General features: G+C 43.3%; 1 protein-coding gene across 1 annotated transcript; it reads right to left on the bottom strand.

Moving 5' to 3' along the window:
• Positions 1-6,510: 6,510 nt before the first annotated feature.
• On the bottom strand, positions 6,511-21,963 carry farsa.S (phenylalanyl-tRNA synthetase subunit alpha S homeolog; the record flags this gene model as incomplete). Its single annotated transcript, NM_001093661.1, is given in 13 exon segments — positions 6,511-6,854; positions 8,136-8,250; positions 9,237-9,314; positions 10,850-11,018; positions 11,181-11,280; positions 12,800-12,884; positions 13,023-13,138; positions 14,333-14,461; positions 15,973-16,065; positions 18,373-18,491; positions 19,113-19,211; positions 19,343-19,480; positions 21,805-21,963. Coding segments are annotated over 13 exon segments (1,497 nt in total). The 3' UTR covers positions 6,511-6,748.
• Positions 21,964-22,891: the final 928 nt, after the last annotated feature.

Raw genomic sequence — 22,891 nt, 5'->3', positions numbered from 1 at the left:
TTTCCAAGGGCTCAGACCTTGTGGCACAGTGCCTGGTTGACGGCTGTGGAGCTTTGAGTTCGAATATCGGCTGTGATCCTTTGATGAATACTTAAGTGCCAGATTTTATTCAGGCAGAGTAGTTTAAAATCTCCAAAAGAGTTCTGGTTGAGAGATAAGTGTAAGAGCTGTATCATTTTTTTCAGGTGAGACGAGTGGATCTGATGGCAGACTCCAATGGCTAGATTAGCTAAGAAGGCGGCTTTGCCAATAGTTGACATTTCAGCACTAAAACATCTCAGGAATTAAAGAAATGTTGTATGTCTTCTGGATGGCCTATAGCCAACTGTAGCTCTGTGGCAGTTACAAAGGCCCGTTCTATGTGGGCAAAGAATCTGGAACAAGTCATTGAGGATTACGTTCCCAGAAAAATAAATAAATAAATAAATATTTCATAAAACTTAAAAGGTCTGGATGACTTCAGAATAAGTCTCTCTAGAGCTTGTCCAGCTGTCAGCTTGCTCTTTGTCATTGAAGTTGCAGCGCAGAGCCCTTTGTGTTAAAACATGGTTTGTAGATACTGGCTCCAGGAATTCTTTGCAAGATGCCTTTTGAAGGGAAAGGATTATTTGGGAAAGCCTTAGGTGACATGGTCTCCAAGTCTTCAGGGGGAAGAGTACTTTTCTTTCCCAAGCAAGATTGTTCCATGACAATTCCAGGAACGTTTGTAGGTCTTCTCCAGAAGAAGGCAGGACTCCAAAAATTTCCAATCCGGAGAATAATTTAGATTTTCATCTTGGCGATCAGGACAAGGTTCTTTCAGGTCTAGAGTTGGAGTCCCAAGATCTCCCAAACCTTCCTCAAAAGCTCATTTACAGTCACTCCGTCCAGCCTACCCCAGGTTGCTCACCTTTTAGGAAGTCTCGGCTAGAAAGGTTCAAGATTCAGGGGTGAAAACTTATGTATCTTTCAATTATTTGTTCCTACTGCAATTCCTCAAGACGTAGGGGAAAAGGACATTTCTTGCCAGTGTTTCCAGGGCTGTTGTTAAGAGAGCAGTTTCAGTGGTTCCATCTCAGGAAGAAGGAAGAGTTTTCAATTCTCTATATTCTACTGGAGACTTACGTCCCATATTAGACCTTGAGGAATGACAGATTCCCTAAGAGACAAACTTTAACTGAGACCCTTGCTACTATAAAGTTTGTAGTTTGTCCAAGAGATTGGCTAGCCTCTTCAGATTAAAGATGTTTATTTGCATGAACATCACAGATTTCTACAATTTTGTCTCTAAGACCAACATTACCAATTTTGCTGTCTTCGCATTGACCTTGCTACTTCTCCCAGAACTTTTACCTTAGTTCTTGTTGTGATAATAGCCAAGCGAAAGGGCAGGAGAACACAGAGATCTACCATTACCTGGATGATTTACTTTAGGGGTGTGTAATCCAGCCACATCACCATCCATCTCTTAAAAAGGATGTTTTAGAGAAGTTTGGCTGGATCATAAGGGTACGTTTTCAACTATTCACATCCAAGTCGTTGCGGCGCACTCCAAAGTCAAAAGGATCGCTCAAATAGGTTGTTGGTTAAAAATTCATCCTTTATTGGTTACATCAGTTTAAAAGAAGAAATGCTAACACATGGTCTGACGCGTTTCGTAACTATGTACTTCATCAGAGACCTCAGGACCATGTGTTAGCATTTCTTCTTTTAAACTGATGTAACCAATAAAGGATGAATTTTTAACCAACAACCTATTTGAGCGATCCTTTTGACTTTGGAGTGTGCCGCAACGACTTGGATGTGAATAGTTGAAAACGTCTCCCTTAGCGACAGACTCGGGGCGGCAGCACCCGGGTCACTCCGTGGAGAGGGTAAGCTGATCCTTATGTATATTTATCTATGAATACAAACAACTGTTGGAAGGAACGTGGGAAGTATTGTGTAATAAACGCAGGGCTCGGGGCAGGTGCACCCGGGCCAATTACCACCAACGGTGAGCGTATTTTAAACCGCTGTAACTTTTAATGATACAGGGGATCAAGCAGACAGAAATCATTTATATCAATTGTGAATCTCAGAATTGGTGTTGGGATATATATTTTGGATCATAAGGGTAGCCAAAAGTCAGATGATACCATGCCAGAAAATGGCATACCTTGGAGCTCAAATTGACACCTGTCCTTCAGGTAACGCAATTTTGTGAGAGGTCATTCATAATTGCGAAGTAATTCGTGATCATTCTAGGCCTTCTGATTTCAACAATAAACTTGCTGAAATGGACCATATTCAGTTATTTTCTCAGGCAGTATGATCCTATAGCTTGAAACTGGCAATTCAGATCAACACAAGAGGGCAAGAGACATCTAGCCTGATGGAAAATACCCAGCAATCCCTGCAAGGAGTTTCCCCTCGGGAAACCAGCTTGGATAGAGGTGTTCACAGATGCCTCAGCGGCAGGTAGAAGACCTTTTTCCTAGACACTGACCAATATCCTGGAGCTCAGTGTGGTTCTCCTAGGGTCTGCAGTGAAGATCAGACAATACAGTGGCTGCAGCTTATTTTAGAAATCAAGGGGAACAACAGTGGCGGAACTACTGGGGTAGCAGGGGGTGTGAGTGGGCCAGGGCCACACCCCCTCAGGGCCCCCCCGGCAGTCCGCAAAGTCCGCTGCGCATATCCCGGACAGTTTCTGGATGTACGGAGGGGGGCGGGGGCCCGGCTGCGCGTCCTGCGCCAGGGCCCGCCCACCTCTAGTTACGCTTCTGGAGAAAGGAGCAAGTTCTTGCTCAAAGAGACTGTCCCAATCATGGAATGGGTTTAGACCCACCTTCAAGATTTAACTGCTCTGTACATTCCAGGAGTGCAATATCTAGAGGCAGATTATCTTAGCCAGCATCCATTGGGACTGTTCGCAGCTGAATATGATGGCAATAGATCTGAACTCCAAGCTTCAGATCTTCCTCTTCAGAGTCCCTTGTGTGGGACTGTGGCAGTGGATGCCTTCTCCCAGAGTTGGGAGGGTCTGTTTGCTTACATCTTTCCTCCAGTATGGATAATATTGAGAGTCCTGCAAAGGATCTTATTGTCAAGGATGGACATGATGACCATTCTTCCGCTTGGCCCAGAAGACCTTGGTATCTACTCCTGAGAAGACTGTCAGTTGTGTTTGTTACTACTTCCACAAAGTTCCAGAGGTCTCCTTCTCTTGGGCAGTTGGAAGCATCCAAACCCAATCACCAACTGATGGTGTGGAGGTTAAAAGGAGGATCCTAAGAATATGAATAGGAGTATGAATGTTCTGATCAGGTCAAACCCTTATCAATGCCAGTAAATTCAATACAAATTGTAAATATTATAAAGCATGGCAGATATTCTCTTACTGGGCTGTTGAGATGAATCTCAATCCATAACACCATCTGCGGTGGATATCCTGAAGTTTCTTAACACAGGGCTACAAAAGGGTCTGAGTCTCAGCACTCTAAAAGACCATTGTTGGCGATTTGGAGAAGAGGTGGTCAAGAGATCCATTAGTAGATACGTTTTTCCAATCAAAACTCAAAATACGTCCATCGTTGAACTGGTCTATTTGTCCAACCATGGGTCTTCCTCTTGATCAGAGATCCCTCTCTACTGCACGACTGAGCCTTTAGATCAAGTTCTTTGTGGTTGCTTACTCCTAGTTAGCTGTGAAGTCAAACTTTTGACGTCAGCCCTTCGAGAGATGCTCCTTACAGGATGTTCCATGAGGAGAAAGTATTTCTCAGACTGTAATCAGTATCCTGTCTTAAGTTGTTTCTAAGTTCCACATTAATTAACCAATTGTATTGCTGTCCTTGGAGCCTCCAGCATCCTCTCGGGACGAGGATTCAAATTTAGATATAGTCTTACAATGTTTTGAGATTTATTCAGAAGAAGAGAAGGCTTCAGAAAGTCTAGAATACTGTTTGCTATGCCAGCAGGAAGGAAAAAAGGGGAACTTGCCTCGCTGGCTACTCTTCCTGGATAGTCAAGACCATATCAAGGGCTTGTAAATAGCAGGGCAACTATTTGCATAGGGGAGTAAGGTACATTAGACACTTGGTGTGGCAGCGTCATGGGCATCAGAGGCAGGAGTGTATTCCAAAATGATCTGCAGTTACCCCTACTATGTTTCTTTTTAGACTCTACAGATTCGAGGTTATGTCTTCATCTCAGGTCCTGTTTGGACAGTTAGTTCTCTTATTTTTTAGCCTGTTGGGCCATATAAATTGAAGTATAATTATTTTCCCTCCCTTGTGGTTTAATTGCTTGGGTATGACCCATTAGTGAATTTTCATGTTGACGGGGGATGGCCAGGAATAAAGAAAATTCATGTCATACTTACCGGAATTTTCTTTTCCTGGCCATCCTCCCCGTCAACATGCCCTCCCTATGGTGGCTTTATAAACAGACTGATGTGAGCCAGGAGGGGGTGGGCTTTATGGGTTCTTAAAATTAACTATCTTCTGTCCAGGCTGGGAGTAGCAGGAGATTAACCCATTAGTGAATTTTCATGTTGACGGGGAGGATGGCCAGGAAAAGAAAATTCCGGTAAGTATGATATGAATTTTCTTTTATCTCCTGCTTAATTTTTACATCAAGCTTCGTGTGGTGAGTAACAAGTGGGTTAAGTTCCCCTTTAATATTTGGAAGCCCCTCCCACATGCAGAGCTTACACTCTAATATACAAAGGGACACAGATACAATACAGGGAAAGGAAACAGAGGCGGCCAAGCAGGCCAGGCGCCCTAGGCAGCCCAGCCAGCCTGCTCGCCCCCTCCTTTCGCCCTGATTAGTTCAAGAAATAATAAAAAAAACACATATATTCTTTTATAATTATGACAACAGATATGTAGCTTCAGCAAAATTCCTGCCCATAGTGAAACATTTTTAATGATTTCAAAGTAATTTTTAAATGTAATTGCTATTCCCCTATTTGTTGGTCCTTTGAAATTCTCTGCACTGCTGGTTCTGATATGTACCAATGAACCAATGTAGCAGTAGTCGGGTTTCCTCTAGCCAAGACTCCAGTTAAGTGGCACATTCACAATAATTTTCTACTTTTAATGGTGTTTGAGATGTTGGCAGTTTTAGCTTTGTTTGTTGTGGCTGCCGTCTATGCCATCGTTGGACACCTCATCAAGGACTTAGCCCACGATATTGCAGGTGAGTAATACATTATATGGGTTTTTATATCTTAGCATACAAATACCATTAATTTCTATTCTTGATTAGGGAAGTATCCAATCAGAAATCAGCATGCTCATTAACAGTTAAGTAAAGTGATGGGGAAATAGCTAAGATTAGCATTATCTGTTGCATTTGTGGATAACACTGTTGGGTTATCAACTGTACATTGAAACTCCATACCTGGCCTACATAACAGCTGATGGGCTGCTGGGGTGGGGGGGGAGAAGGGAGGGAGGGGGTGATATCACTTCAACTAGCAGTACAGCAGTAAAGAGTGACTGAAGCTTATCAGAGCACAAGTCACATGACTGAGGGCTCCTGGGAAAATTACATGTCTAGCCATATTTTATATTTTAAAATTAAGTATAACAAAATCTGTTTGCTCTTTAGAAAAACGAATTTCAGTGCAGAAGTCTGCTTGAGTAGCATTATTAATGGATACTATACTGTATATAAAGATATAAGGCTGATAAGCAATTTATTTGCACGTCAGCATTTAAAATCAGCACCAGCTTTTAGACAAACCTACATTTCTGCTTGATGATTTGCAAAGACCCCTAAGCTTAGCTTCTGATCAGCAGTCCAGAGCACACTGAGCATGTGCAGTGTCACCGACACTCCTAACCAATTCAAGCTCCTGTTTGGTTGTGGTGTTCCGAATAAATCTGTGTTTTGCCTTCCCTTATTCAGATGCAGTCAAACAGGGCAATGGATAAGTGAATGGGGACTGTAATAAGTTTATGAGTTTTTTGTCAGTTCATCACTGATCCAGTTACAACAGGTGACACAAACAGATCAATGGTGTGGAAGATGGCAGAATACATATGAAAAGCCAAGAGAAAGGAGAGTCTGCCTTTAACAAAAGACACCTGAAATCTCACCTGTTATGGGAAGGGGTTGTGTCATAAGGGTTTAGAGCAGTAGTCCCCCAAACAGTGTTTCTTGTGTAACATGTTGCTCTACAACCCCTTGGATATTGTGTCCAGTGGTCCTTATTATTGAATTCCTGGTTTGGAGGCAAAAAACCAGGTGTACTGATATCACTCCAACTTGCAGTGCAACATTAGAGAGTGACGGAAGTTTATCAGAGCACAAGTTACATGACTGGGGGCATCTGGGAAACTGACAATATGTCTAGATTTCAAAATTAAATATAAAAAAACCTGTTCTGATCTGCTCTATTGAAAAACAGATTTCAGTGCAGAATTCTGCTGCAGCAGCATTTAAAAAAAACAAAAACATGTTTTCCCATGACAGTATCCATTTAAAAGAATGAATGAGGCAGTGTTTAGAGGTTACAGAGACAAAACAAGTGCTTTGTAGAACAGAATAAGATTTACTTTGTATTTATGTAACCCGCCCTTTGCACACTGGCCAACCATCAAACCAATACAGGAGTTATGCTAAAGTGTCTCCGAGTCTGTATAAAGTCAGACTATATAGAAAAAGAACTGATTTGCCTCATGTACTCAAGTATAAATAGACAATGGAGCTGTATCCTATCAGAAAACCCTATGTATTCCCCAGGAAGTTCTTGCATTGCACATGTTCTTCGTCATCAAGCATCCAGGCGGCAAATAGGGCTGTCGTAAACCATCTGCAAGTTGACTTTGTGTCCCACCAGCTCGCGGATGTTTTTTATCCCGTATCGGATCATTGTAGGCCTTGAAAAAGAACGAGAAATGGGTTCAGAACTACAGCTATAAATATGGGTCTAGGCATATATCTAATGGAGTTGCTAAAGAAGCACAAAATCAATTATTTTTCAGCAGGATTCAAGCCAAACCAAATCCTTATAAATCACTCGACTTTCGATTTACCACTTCCTAGCATATCCGAATTATGTATTGGGGGCACTGTGGCTTGTTGCTAGGTATGCACAGAATCCAAGATTTGATTCAGGATTCAGCCTTTTTCAACAGGATTCGATCAAGTCCAAGTGCTCAGACAAACCAAATCCTTAGAATCACGACTTTCGATTTATCCCTTCCTAGCATATCCAAATGATGTAATGGAGGCACTGTGCCTTGTTGCTAGGAATTCACAGAATCCATTATTTGGTTCAGGATTCAGCCTTATTCAGCAGGATTCGACCAAATCCAAGTGCCTGGCCAAACCGAATCCTTATAAATCACTCAACTTTCAATTTACCCCTTCCCAGCATATCCAAATTCTGCAATGGGGGCACTGTGGCTTGTTGCTTGGTATGCACAGAATCCAAAATTGGTTCAGGATTCAGCAGGATTCGAGCGAATCCAAGTGCCTGGCCAACTGAATCCTTAAAATCTGTTGACTTTCGATTTACCCCTTCCTAGCATATCCAAAATATGTAATGGAGGCACTGTGCCTTGTTGCTAGGGATGCACAGAATCCAATATTTGATTCCGAATGCAGCCTTTTTCAGCAGGTTTCAAGCAAATTCAAGTGCCTGGCCAAACCGAATCCTTAAAATCACGTGACTTTCGCTTTACCCCTTCCTAGCATATCCAAAATATCTAATGGAGGCACTGTATCTTGTTGCTAGGGATGCACGGAATCCAAGATTTGGTTCAGATTCAGCCTTTTTCAGCAGAATTCAACCAAATCCATGTGCCTGGCCAAACCGAATCTTTAAAATCACATGACTTTTTCTCTTTTCCCGTTCCTAGCATATTCAAATTAAAATTCTGGATTTGGCTGGATCTTTCTCGAAGGAGTCGAGATTTGGCCGTGGATTCAGAGCTTATTGCACAGTCCAGAGCAGGACAAAGGCCGAGCCTATCAGTTACAAGCATCGTATCTACTGGGGACCCAGGACAAATTCCCTAAACGTCTCGCAGCAACGTCTGATCTGCTTCCTTTTGCAATCAAGTCCTTGGACGGCCATCAAATCAAAGCAAATACAAGTCGGCAGAAAACTCAATTTCTAAATATGACATTAGATATCATCCGGCGCGGCATCTCACCTTTCCAGCGACAAGCCCCAACCAAGCACATTCACGTCTTCCGGCAGACCCATCGGCAGCAGCAGCTCCGGCCTAAAAAGCCCGGAATTTCCAACTTCCACCCATTTCTTTAACCCTGGGGAAGCCAAAGTAAAGGTCGAGATGCGGTTGATTCGTAACAATTCAAAATGAAAACAAAGCTTCTCTGAGCAGCTGTGTATTATGTAAAATCCCCAAATCCCTTCCCCCAGAGACCGGCGAGGGAAAGAAGAGAGGATATTCACTGAGCATTAACACATTACAGGTTCTGAATTTAATCACAAAAGGATTAACAGGTGCAGATTTGCTGGACTGTGTATGTGATATTAGAAGAAATAAATCCCCCCAAAATGTTTCAAACAACGGCACCTGCTTTCCATTTCCTGGTGTGACAGCTTGGAGATCACATGGACCAGTACGGGGCTTTATAATCTCCTCTAAAAGCAGCTGGCACCCTGCAGATCTGGGAGACTAAGGGCAAAGACATGCGCTCAGATTCGGGGAGATTAGTCGCCCAGAATGTAAATGGCCGTCAGGATGGCAATCGGTGCGCTTCGTTTTCCAAGGTCGCCCAAAGTTGCCTAACGAAGAAACTTCAGGCGACTTCGGAAAACGAAACTCTCCGAGTGCCACCCCACCAGAGATTACGATTCTAGCGGGAGGAAGGCAATACGGGGAGATTAATTGCCCCGAAGATGAGGCAATTTATCACCGGGCGACTAAATCTCCCCGAATCTGAGCGTGTCTCTACCCTAAAGGTGGCCATAGACGTTACAATTACGATCTATCCAAGAAAGATTTGTTTGTTTCAATACACACGTGCAGCGTTGAATCGTCAGATATACAGGTAAGAAAAAATAGAATTCTCCCTGTATTTAACGATTCAACACTAACAACGGCCAATGTTCTGGTGCCTTCAAAAGCACCCGGCCAACCCGATCTACGAGCCGACCAGTATCCAAACCTTCTGCAGATATCGGTCGGCTCATCTCCCACCATTCACGCACTGAATATCGTATGAAAATTAGTCGTCCGATATTATCGGTGCGTCTGTGGCCACCTTTAAGTACAAAGATTACTCACCTTCGTGGTAACTGAACACTTCCATACTTGGCTCTGTGTAAGGGTTGTAGGCCGGCTTGAAGCGCAGTTTTGTGATTCCTATAAAGAGAAGTACTGTAGTAATGGAAAAGCACAAAATCTGCTCAATATAGAGAATAAATGAATTTATTGAAGGAGATGAGGTTTAAATTAAACGGGTGGTCCACCTTCAAGTTAACTTTTAATGTGTTATAGAACGGACAATTCTAAGCACTTCAATTCTAAGCATTTCAGTTGGTCACCTTTAAAGGGACACTGTCATGGGAAAACATGTTTTTTTTAAAACGCATCAGTTTTCCAGCAAAATTCTGCACTGAAATCCAATTCTCAAAAGAGCAAACAGTTTTTTTTTTATATTCAATTTTGAAATGTGACATGGGTCTAGACATATTGTCAGTTTCCCAGCTGCACCCAGTCATGTGACTTGTGCTCTTTACTGCTGTACTGCAAGTTGGAGTGATATCCCCCCCCCCCAGCAGCCTAACAACAAAACAATGGGAATGTAACCAGATAACAGCTCCCTAACACAAGATAACAGCTGCCTGGTAGATCTAAGAACAGCACTCAATAGTAAAATCCAGGTCCCACTGAGACACATTCAGTTACATTGAGTAGAAGAAACAACAGCCTGCCAGAAAGCAGTTCCATCCTAAAGTGCAGGCACAAGTCACATGACCAGGGGCAGCTGGGAAATTGACAATATGTCTAGCCCCATGTCAGATTTCAAAATTGAATATAAAAAAATCTGTTTGCTCTTTTGAGAATTCGATTTCAGTGCAGAATTCTGCTGGAGTAGCACTATTAACTGATGTGTTTTGAAAAAAACATGTTTTCCCATGACAGTATCCCTTTAAGTTAACTTTTAGTACGTTATAAAATGGCTAATACTAAGCAACTTTTCAATTGATCATTATTTATTTTTTATAGTTTCTGAATTATTTGCCTTCTCCTTCTGACTCTTTCCAGCTTTCATATGGCTGAAACTGTGAGCTAGACAGCTGCTGAATAAAAAGCTAAATAACTCAAAAACCACAAATAATAAAAAATGAAAACCAATTGCAAATTGTCCCAGAATATCACTGTCTACATCATACTGAAAGATAACTCAAAGGTGAACAACCCCTTTAAGGCAATAAAATGTTCTTTCAGTAGTATTTGAACAACTAAATGATCAAGTCATACAGATATAACATCTTACACATAAGGAAAATAATAATCAGGGACCAAACATTTCAGCAGTCACTAATGTCAGCTATTTGGGTTGCTGAGAGAAGTTGCTCAGCTGGAACGACACAGGTTGAATAAACCCAACATACAAACTAAAGCAAAGACTAATAGCACACAAGCATTCTGATAAACTCTGCCCCCTAGTGGAGAACAACAGTAGTCGAAATGTTCCTGTCCACCCGTGACCTCTCCTGCTCCCTACTGAATGCACATGGAGCACAAAAATATCCAAAATTGCACATGCACTGCACTATACTACAGTATTTAATAGAGTAAATCACACACTGTACAGTGTAATACAGCCCCTGCTTGTATATATGTTGTCCAGGATAAGGCGGAGGAGGATATAGTGGGCAGTTAGATCTTACCTAGTTTATGAAAGAATTCCTTTAGGACTCCCATAAGGTTCCCCAGGGTTAAACCCCGATCTGCCACCACCCCCTCAATCTGGTGGAACTCGGCCAAGTGCGTCGCATCGAGCGTCTCGTTTCTGAACACCCGGTCGATGGAGAAATACTTCACAGGGGTGAAATCTTTCTAGAGGAGACAGACAGGGAGAGAGTGTAAGAGGCTGGACAGACAAGTGGCTATGGCATAGGTAAGAGGTTTCAGGCAAGAGAGAAAAGAAGGAGAAAAAAAATGATTGAGAGGAAGAAAAGGGACACAAGATACAGAGCTGTGTGATATGTCTGTATTTACCTGCAGTGCCAGCTTGTACAGCATCCGAGCGCTCACAGCTGTAGTGTGTGTCCTCAGAATGTTCTTTTGTGCCTCATGGATGCTCCAGTCGTATTTGTACCTGTAAAGGGAAGAACGGAACTTGTAGCACAACATGGACAAGAAAATACATGGAGTCTGTACCTCCCACTGCAGGGTGATACAGTGACACAGACAGGAGGGAACTATGGGACATGAGTCTGTCCCTCCCACTGCAGGGTGATACAGTGACACAGACAGGAGGGAACTATGGGACATGAGTCTGTCCCTCCCACTGCAGGGTGATACAGTGACACAGACAGGAGGGAACTATGGGACATGAGTCTGTCCCTCCCACTGCAGGGTGATACAGTGACACAGACAGGAGGGAACTATGGGACATGAGTCTGTCCCTCCCACTGCAGGGTGATACAGTGACACAGACAAGAGGGAACTATGGGACATGAGTCTGTCCCTCCCACTGCAGGGTGATATAGTGACACAGACAGGAGGGAACTATGGGACATGAGTCTGTCCCTCCCACTGCAGGGTGATACAGTGACACAGACAGGAGGGAACTATGGGACATGAGTCTGTCCCTCCCACTGCAGGGTGATACAGTGACACAGACAGGAGGGAACTATGGGACATGAGTCTGTCCCTCCCACTGCAGGGTGATACAGTGACACAGACAGGAGGGAACTATGGGACATGAGTCTGTCCCTCCCACTGCAGGGTGATATAGTGACACAGACAGGAGGGAACTATGGGACATGAGTCTGTCCCTCCCACTGCAGGGTGATATAGTGACACAGACAGGAGGGAACTATGGGACATGGAGTCTGTCCCTCCCACTGCAGGGTGATACAGTGACACAGACAGGAGGGAACTATGGGACATGAGTCTGACCCTCCCACTGCAGGGTGATACAGTGACACAGACAGGAGGGAACTATGGGACATGAGTCTGTCCCTCCCACTGCAGGGTGATACAGTGACACAGACAGGAGGGAACTATGGGACATGAGTCTGTCCCTCCCACTGCAGGGTGATACAGTGACACAGACAGGAGGGAACTATGGGACATGAGTCTGTCCCTCCCACTGCAGGGTGATACAGTGACACAGACAGGAGGGAACTATGGGACATGAGTCTGTCCCTCCCACTGCAGGGTGATACAGTGACACAGACAGGAGGGAACTATGAGACATGGAGTCTGTCCCTCCCACTGCAGGGTGATACAGTGACACAGACAGGAGGGAACTATGGGACATGAGTCTGTCCCTCCCACTGCAGGGTGATACAGTGACACAGACAGGAGGGAACTATGGGACATGAGTCTGTCCCTCCCACTGCAGGGTGATACAGTGACACAGACAGGAGGGAACTATGGGACATGAGTCTGTCCCTCCCACTGCAGGGTGATACAGTGACACAGACAGGAGGGAACTATGGGACATGAGTCTGTCCCTCCCACTGCAGGGTGATACAGTGACACAGACAGGAGGGAACTATGGGACATGAGTCTGTCCCTCCCACTGCAGGGTGATACAGTGACACAGACAGGAGGGTGCAGGGTGATAGACACAAGGAGGAGGCGTGTGACACAAACTATACTCTTACCCTTGGGATCCATATCCTCCTTCAGAATGAACCTTCTTAACTCTTTCCAGATATTCCATAGGAAACTCTGTGGCTAAGGCTGGATCTAAATGACAATGAATAACATCAGAGATGGATCACATGTGCAGTAGGAAGGAATCATGTAGAACACAAACATGCCAATAACAGGCCCAGCATTAAGGCACTGGATCTGCAGAACATATAGAGCTGGAGATGGACTGACCTTGCAGGAAGAAGGTGTCGTGCTGATCTCGGGCAGGGTGCTGCTGAGGCTGGAACAGAGCATCAAAGTTCCAGAAAGAGCTCTCGATGAAGTTATTGGTTGGCATCTCTGTGAATCTGAGCCAATCAGAGAGAAGAAAGAGCAATCAACCTTAATATTTACACCATTTTAAAGGTAGATTTTATTTTCCCTGAAAGCTCCCCGTGTCCAATACCTGCTGCAGAATATTAATACATTTCCAAGCTTATAACTAAAAGGGGAAATAAACCAATTTACACATAGGGATCTCCTTGTTTATTTCAATGGAAGCAGCCCTGGTTTCTCCAATAAGGTAAAGTCCAAAACTGAAACAGTGTCCTCTGACAAATTCTCTCTTATATGTGTAATTCCTATTTTTAGTCTAGAATTATGATAATATCCCTGTAAGCTGATGGCACATAGAGAAGGAATATGAATGCACTTTTGTTAACGGGATTGTACACCTTTAAATTAACTGTCAGTATGATGTAGAGAGGGATATTCTGAGAAAATTAACAATTGGCTTTCATTTTTTATTATTTGTGGTTTGAGTTATTTATCTTTTTATTCAGCAACTCTCCAGTTTACAATTTCAGCAGGTTGCTAGGGCCCATATTACCCTAGTAACCATGCACTGATTTGAATAAGAGACTGGAACATGAATAAGAGGCTGGAATAAGAACAGGAGAGGCCTGAATAGAAAGAGGAGTAATAAAAAGTAGCAATAATGATACATTTGTAGCCTTACAGAGCTCTTGGTTTTTAGATGGGGGTCAGTGACCCCTTTTGAAAGCTGGAAAGAGTCAGAAGAAAAAGGGAAAAATAATTCAACAACTATAAAAAATAAATTAATCAGGGGTGTTTAGTTTAATGTCAATGCATTTTTTTGTTCTTAATCGACAGGGATGCACCGAATCCCCTATTTTTGTATTCGGCCGAACCCCCGAATACTTTGCGAAACATTCCAAACTGAAACCTAATTTGCATATGTAAATTAGGGGTGGGGAAGGGGAAAACTTTTTTTACTTCCTTGTTTTGTGACAAAAAGTCACGCGACTTCGCACCCCGCCCCTAATTTCCATATGCAAATTAGGATTCGGAATTGGTTCGGCCAGGGAGAAAGAGTCGGCCGAATGAATGCTGAAAAAGGCCGAAACCTGGCCGAATCCCGAACCGAATCCTGGATTGAGTGCATCCCTATTAATCAATGTGTATACAAGGTGCAGTATAGAAATACGATTCTCTGCACAAACATTGTACTTTTCCTGGCTGACGTCAGTCACTCTACTCACCCCATTTCCAGAAAGATCTGCCGGAACTGAGTGCGCACCTTCAATAGCGGGTGCAGATGGCCGCACTCCGGCATCACACCCAGAGCGTCAAAGTTATAGCCCTTGAACTGCTTCTCCCTCCAGGATCCACTGGTTATAGACATGGCAATGGGGTGCGCAGGTAACAAAAAAAAAAACGTAGGATGGAAAGGAGAGAAAAAAGTATGAAATTAAACAAGGGGATAAGGACAGCATTTAAAGGAGAAATAACCCCTAAAAATGAATATGGCTAAAAATGGCATATTTTATATAGTGAACTTATTGCACAAGGCTAAAGATTCAGCTTGTCAATAGCAGCAATGATCCAGGACTTCAAACTTGTCACAGGGGGTCACCATCTTGGAAAGTGTCTGTGACACTCACATGCTCAGTGGGCTCTGATTGGCTGTTGAGAAGCTAAGCTTAGGGCTCGTCACTAATTATCCAGCAGAAAATGAGCTTCCCTGGCTGTAATATAAGCTGATGCTACAGGTTTGCTGATTATTCAATTCTGATGCTAATTGCACTGGTTTCTGTGCTGCCATGTAGTAATTATCTGTATTAATTACTAATCAGCTTTATATTGTGACATTTCTATTCTATGTGTACTGTATATTGTGAGTGGCTCCCTAAGCTCAGTAAGTGACAGCAGCACAGAGCATGTGCAGTGAATCAGCAGAAAAGAAGATGGGGAGCTACTGGGGCATCTTTGGAGACACAGATCTTTACTGCTAAAGGACTGTATACACCAAAAGTTCGGACAGCGCACTTTCAGGGTCCAATTCAAACATCTTGATAAACTGTTAACCCTGCGCCACAAGGTCTGACGTGTTTCGTGTCACTGCACTTCATCTCTGTCTCTGATGACACGAAACGCGTCAGACCTCGTGGCGCAGGGTTAACAGTTTATCAAGATGTTTGAATAAATAAAATGACGTTTTTTACCGATGAATTGTGGAGTAAGCGATTCCTTTTAAGTGGGCCGAGAGTGCGCTGTGGAACTTTTGGTGTATGCAGCATTTTCGTTCCCCTTAGCGACGAACTCAGGGCGGCAGCACGTGGGTCACAGCGAAATCCGGGTAAGATTTCTTACGAATAATTTGTATATACCATATATGCATTGGGAGTTGGGACTACGCCAGTGAGTAAGCGAGAGGTCTGGGGCTGTAAGCACCCGGGCCATTAATTTTGAACGGTGAGCGCAAACAGTGCATGTTAACTAATGAAACAGACAATTACCATAGGACTCGCATAAGAATAGAAATCCCCGCTGTTACACTGGATATATCTGTGTTATTGCTAAAGGGCTGTGGTTGCCTTGGGCTGGTACAAAACATCATGATAAAAATTTCTAGCTACTTCTTTAGTTAGGCTTTAGTTCTCCTTTAATGAGAGGAAGCCCAGGGGAGATGTTACCTATGCAAACCATTAAATATCACAAGGGTGGCAATTGCTAGGAAGCCCAGTATGGACCCACCACAACAGAAGGGGCCCCTCAGGAGAGGGTGTCATGGGAGCCCATGGGTGCACAATGTAACATCTCTCTAATGAACTTTTGAAATGAAATGGATATTATTCCTTTTTAACAGGTGTCACTGAATCTTCTTCTTCTTGGTCTTTACCTGGCAATCATTTCTGGGGTCAGATCAGTCTCTTGCTTGGTGATGCTTGTGCTGAAGCCGGATCCCTTTGTCACCCAGTAGGATTTAACCGTCCTGCGGAAGGAGGAGGAATGGCCAATAAGAACAAAGCCTTCACCACCATCATCATCATCATCAAAGTGGCTTCTTTTAGATTGTAAGCTCTAATGAGGGACCTCAACCTGTCTGCCCTTACAACATGGTACATCCAGAATGCTCTGGACCTGGGGTTTTCTGGATAATGGATCTTTCCGTAATTTGGATCTTAATACTTTAAGACTACTAGAAAATCATGTAAACATTAAATAAACCCAATAGGCTGGTTTTGCTTCCAATAAGGATTAATTATCTTAGTTGGGATCAAGTACAAGCGACTGTTTTATTATTACATAGAAAGGGGAAATGGGTTTTATAAATTTGGATTATTTGGATAAAATGGAGTCTATGGGAGATGGCCTTTCCCTAGTTCGGAGCTTTCCAGATAACAGATCCCATACCTGTACTGTATGACATTTAATATTGAAGCTCTGGGCTTTTAATAAGAAAGAGCCTAAAATGTCCTGTCCTATAAATTAAAGGTACAGACCATTCCTTTATGAGAGATGGAATAATCATTAATTTACAGAATATCTAAGGGATGAGCCGGCAGTGCTCTGTTATGTAAGTCCTTAGCCCATAGGGGTGTTGCTCAGAGCTATAATTAGGCAGCAGCCACAATACCAGAACGTTGTCCAACTCATTCATGCAACATCCCTTCTTGTTCTTCTTCAAGATCATATCAAGAATATAAAGCAATTTCCCCAAACAAAAAACTAGAAGTGCTGGTTCCCTTTATAAAGCGTTTAATAAGCCTTAACTGGGTGGTTCCCCTTTAAGTTAACCTTTAGTATATTTTAAGATGACTAGTTCTAAGCAACTTTTCAATTGATCATTATTAGTTTTTGAAGAATTTCCCTTCTTCTTCTGACTCTTTCCAGCTTTCAAATGGGGGTCACTGACCCCACCTAAAAAGCAAATGCTCTGTAAGGCGACACATTTATTGTTATTGCTACTTTGTATTACTCATCTTTCTATTCAGGTCCTTTCCTATTCATATTCCAGTCTTTTATTCAAATCAATGCATGGTTGCTAGGGTAATTTAGACCATGGCAACCAGATGGCTGGAATTGTGAACTGGAGAGCTGCAGAATAAAAAGCAAAATAACTGAAAACCCACAAATAAAAAAACATGAAAACAAATTACAAATTTTCTCAGAATATCACTCTCTACATCATACTAATAATTAATTTAAAGGTAAACAACCCTTTAAAGCTTGAGACAACCGCCATATGTAAAGGAGTGATACGCATGGAGGCATGATTAACGCAAGCTCTGTTGCTGGTTGTTGGAGCCCCAAAAACAGGGGGAGGGTCAAATGCTACTGACATAGAATTCTATTGCTATATCGATTTGTCACTAGATCACCCTTATTGGTACAGAAAAATGTATGTGTTTCCCAACAAACAGGTATGGGATCCATTATCCAGAAACCCCCGAATTGTGGGAAGGCCATCTCCTGCAGCCTTTGTAATAATATAAAAACAGTGATAAATAAAACAGTGATAAATAAAACAGTGACGTGTGATTGATCCCAACTAAGATATAATTAATCCTTATTGGGGACACAAACAATCCTATTGGGTTTATTTAATGTGTACTTGTTTTTTTTGTAGAGTTATGTTATGATGATCCAAATTACGGAAAGATCCCTTATCATCCCAACATTCTGTATGAGAAGTCCCATATCTGTAGTGACTTGTATTACACTGCCCTCTAGTGTAGGAATTCAGTCTTGCTGCTCTACTGTTATACAATTGGCCCAGCTGGCAGCTGCATTACTGAGTGTCAGTTTCAAAATAAATCAATGTATACTTTAAAAATATGAGGGGGAAAAACAGAAAAATTATATAGTGTAGTATTCTTAATTAGTTTGCCACCAAACAAGTGAGCACCCCAGAAATTGGCAATGTGTCAGTTTAGGCGCTCGGTCACCAATGCGGCCAAAAATAGATCTAATTGACCTGTACCTCGACTTTTACCTGATCTGCCGCGCTACTTACTGCCAACCCAGAAGTGGCATTATCATAGCCTGGGAGAGACATAATGCCAGGGTTGGAACATTAAAAGAGAAGCTAAAGAAATGTATATTGGGACCCACACCTAAATCTGAAATACTATTGCAAAGTATTCACCAACACTGACTTGCTGCTAAGAATGCCCATCACCACCTGCCCAACAGCTAAATGTAATGGCACATGCCACCTGCGCAGCCAATCACAACACTGGACTTAGACATTACTAGGACCCACCTGCCACAATGACTAACCAATAACAAAACTTACACTTCATTGACAAGTTTCCTCTTCTTCAGCTCGTTCCTGTCCTTCTCATTCACATCATCAGCCCTTCCCTTGAGGATCAGCTGTAGCTTTTCCTTAACTGTGTCCTCTATGGAGTCCACCTGCAAGAACAGTGGGGGGGGGGGGAGATGGAGGAGCTCAGGCGTCAGCAGTAGATAAAGATAGAGACATAAAGAGTGGGGGCTGAGAGAGCGAGAGAGAGATAGCGAGAAGGAGAGGGATAGTGAGAGGGATAGCGAGAGGGAGAAGAAAAGGGAAAGCACGAAGAAGAGGGAAAGCAAAAAGGAGAGGGAAAGCAAAAAGGAGAGGCAATGCGAGAAGGAGAGGCAATGCGAGAAGGAGAGGCAATGCGAGAAGGAGAGGCAATGCGAGAAGGAGAGGCAATGCGAGAAGGAGAGGCAATGCGAGAAGGAGAGGCAATGCGAGAAGGAGAGGCAATGCGAGAAGGAGAGGCAATGCGAGAAGGAGAGGCAATGCGAGAAGGAGAGGCAATGCGAGAAGGAGAGGCAATGCGAGAAGGAGAGTGAAAGGGAGAGCGAGTCTAAGAGGGAGAGCAAGAGGGAGAGAGAGACGGAGAGGGATAGCGAGAAGGAGAGGAAAGCGAGAAGGAGAGGGAAAGTGAAAGGGAGAGCGAGATCGAGAGGGAGTGCAAAAGCAAGAGGGAGAAAGAGACGGAGAGTGAGAGGGATAGCGAGAAAGAGAGGAAGAAGAGCAGGACTCACCACTCTGTAGATGCGGGGCCCTCCTTCTGCTGCTTTATCCAGTCGGATCCATTTGTTGGACATGGCTTTACTGAAGCCAACTTTAGAGAAGGGCTGCTTCTGCAGAGGATTAAAGAAAACAAGATCTTGGGATCTGGCGAAGGAAGAGAGTGTGGCATTCCTGTGCCAAGTGAGAATTCTGGGAGTTATAGTTCAAGCACAAGAAGCTGGGCTTCCCCCAGGCCACTCACCATTAGCTGAGCTTGCAGCAAGCCTTCTTTGGGCAGAGTCTGGAACACCCGGGCCTCATGGCTTCCCTCACGGCCAATCTCTTCCCCTTCTGAGCTGAGCTCCCATTTCTTGCTGGAGCGCTGTTCTGCCTGGATTATCTGCAGGGGGAGAGGGAGAAACAGCAGTATGAGAAAATATCTAGGTACGCTTCATACTGAATAGCCTGCTTTTTATTTTTAATATTAACTTACCCCTTTGTCTGTTTCCAGCTTTCAAACAGGGGTTTATTGATTCTATATCTCTGTGAGACTACAACATTCCTGCTATTGTTACTCTGCATCGTTTTACTTTCAGGACCTCCCCTATTCATTTCCCAGGCTCTCATTCACACCTCTGTCTGGTTACTAGGGTAAACTGGACCCTAACAACCAAAGAGCCAAAGGACAAAAAGCAAAATAATTCAAAAATCCACCTACAATCAAAAAATGAAGACCAACTGCAAGCAGTCTCAGAATATCCCATTCTGCATCATAATAGAATATAATTTAAAGGTGAACAACCCACCCTTTTTTTTTTTTTTTTTAAGAGATATGCACCATAAACCAAAAACTAGAGCCACATGGTACTTAAAGGGATGGTTTGTCTTTCAGTTAACATTTAGTATGTTATAGACCCCATCTAATTTCAAATGCTCTGTAAGGCTACACATTTATTGTTATTGCTATTATAACTCAGACCCTCTCCTATTTATATTGCAGTCTCTTATCCAAATCAATGCATTGTTGCTAGGGTAGTTTGGACTCTAGCAACCAGAATGCTGGCATTGAAAACCGGAGGAGAGCTGCTGAATAAAAAGCTAAATAACTGATAAAAACCCCACAAATAATAAAAAATTAAAACCAATTGCAAATTATTATTATTAACATGTATTTATATAGTGCCAACATATTGCGTAGCACTGTAAATTGTCTTAATTTAAATGTGAACAACCCCTTTAAGGGATGACCATGCTTCAGAAACTGATTTAGAGTCCACATTACCTATTAGTCTTTCAGTTATCAATAGGAGGGGCATTTCTACATTCTTTGCCCCTATCTCCAATGACAGATCCGGAATATCGAAGTCGAAGGATTTACCGTAATTCGGTTCAAATGAAAAATCGTATGATCGAACGATTAAATCCTTCGAACTGCTCGATTTGAAGGATTTTAATCCATCGATCGAACGATTTTTCTTTGACCAAAAAAAGCTTGCAAAGCCTATGGGGACCTTCCCCATAGGCTAAAATTCAGGTTTGGTAGGTTTTAGATGGCGAAGTAGGGGGTTGAAGTTTTTTTTTAAAGAGACAGTACTTAGACTATCGAATGGTAGAATAGTCTAACGATTTTTAGTTCAAATCGTTCGATTCAAAGCTGTAGTCGTAGTAGCCAAAACAAAAATTCGAAATTTGACGTTTTTTTTTATTCTATTCCTTCCCTCGAACTGAGTAAATGTGCCCCCAAGTGTCCATAAATGATTCCCCCTGTGGATTCACTGCACATGCTCTGGGCTGCTGTCACTTACCTGAGCTTAGTAATATACTGTATATATACACAATATAAATGTCACAATAAGAAGCCTATTAGTCATTAATTCAGATTTCCATTGCAGAAACCAGTGCATTCTGCATGAGAACTAATAACTGGCCCTGTAGCATCAGCTTCTGTGACAGAAGAACATCAATATCTGCTTGATTATTTGACCTCTGAGCTGCCCAGAGCCCACTGAGCATGTGCAGTGCCACTGACACACAATAGATGTCTCACAAGATCAGGAGATGGGGAGCTGCTGGGGACAACTCTGAAGGCCTGGATCATTACTGTTATAGGGCTGCTGAACCTCTGGCACAGTACGTTCAGTATAGAAAATACAGTATTTCTACCCAGATTAGTTAATTATCCATTAATTCTCCTTTCCTCCTTGCTGTCAGCACAAACAGCCAGTGAGCACAGCTGAAGGTACTGCCCATCAGCCAATGGGCACAGCTCAAGTTACTATCTGTTAGCAAATGGGCACAGCTGAAGGTAGTGACTGTCAGTCAATGAGCAGCACAGATGAAGGTACTGCCAGTGAGCCAATGGGCACAGCTAAAAGTACTGCCTGTCAGCAAATGGGAACAGCTAAATGTACTGGCTGTCAGTCAATGAGCACAGATGAAGGTACTGCCTGTCAACAAATGGGCACCGCTAAAAGTACTGCATGTCAGCCAATGGGCACAGCTAAAGATACTGGCTGTCCACCAATGAGCACAGCTAATAGTTCTGCCTCGCAGCCAATGGGCACAGCTAAAGTTACTGCCTGACAGCCAATAGGAACAGCTAAAAGTACTGCCTGTCAGCCAATGAGCACAGATGAAGGCACTGCCTGTCAGCCAATGGGCACAGCTGATTCCCCCAATATGTCCCTAAAGCGTGGGATTAGCGCGATTGCATCAGCCGCTCACCTCTCCCAGACACTGCAGGCTCTTCACTGCCCCCACCACCTGCTGATGTTCCACACCGAGCAACGCCGCTAGTTCCAGGCTATCCACGCCTTTACTGCCTCCATCTTGTAGCCTCTGTAACAGCTGCTCCGACACTGAGTTATCTGCCATGCTGCCGGCTTGCTCACTGCGCCTGCGCACCAATTACCCGGAAGTGTCATATTAGTTTCACGCCGGAAATCGTATACATTCGCTCAGATGCGAGCCTGATGCCGGAAGTAAGCCATATTACTACTCTCACCATCATTATAGTGGCCTGATTGCACTCAGAGCTGTTACAGTCCTATGGAAGCATAGGCCATCTTGCTACTCTCACCTCCAGCGAATAAAACCATATTGATACGTTCGCCGCCCTAGTGCTATAACCTCAGTCGCTTGTGTAACGTCAGGGAGGATGTCTTCTTACCCATCAAATCTTGTCTGTCTGCATCTTATTGTTAATTTCTCTCAGATGTCTATACACGCCCGCGTTTTGTGTTAGAGTTAAAACAGCTTAGTTCTGTCACAAAAGATCCTTATAGGGTTTCCCCCTCCAAAACCAGTACATTTGGTATGAAAACGATGAGTATATGAGGGGTCCCCATTGTGAGAGCTCCAAAATCAAATCTTAGGGGGAGAAGCCTCAAAAGATTCTGAAGTCTGTGTATTGAAAAGTCCAGTGACCCTACTTCCTGTTGTCTGAGGGGTTGGGAAATGTCCTAGAGCTCTGGCCCCATAGCCCAGTGTAACTAGAAGCTCTTGGGCTCCACAAAGTGAATTTATTCTAGACTAGGGTTGCCACCTTTTCTGAAAAAAAAATATCAGCCTTCCTATATATTTATATTTTTTCCCTATTAATAACATTGAGATCAACCATAATTTTTACCGGCCAGGCCGGTAAAATACCGGGCAGGTGACTGGCAACCCTATTCTAGGCCCATTCCTTTCTGTGGGAATGAGATGTTTTTCATAAACTTTGAAACTGCTTATTATTAGTGCCCGCTGCCCCCTAAACCTCCGTTACCCCCTCTGTAGCCTGTGGGGCCCCGGTGCAGTCCACCCAAGCCAA

The sequence above is a fragment of the Xenopus laevis genome, chromosome 3S (assembly GCF_017654675.1).
Source record: "Xenopus laevis strain J_2021 chromosome 3S, Xenopus_laevis_v10.1, whole genome shotgun sequence".
Classification (NCBI taxonomy): Eukaryota; Metazoa; Chordata; class Amphibia; order Anura; family Pipidae; genus Xenopus; species Xenopus laevis.
Note: the sequence above shows the minus strand (reverse complement) of the source record. Positions and strands in the feature narration are given on the sequence as shown.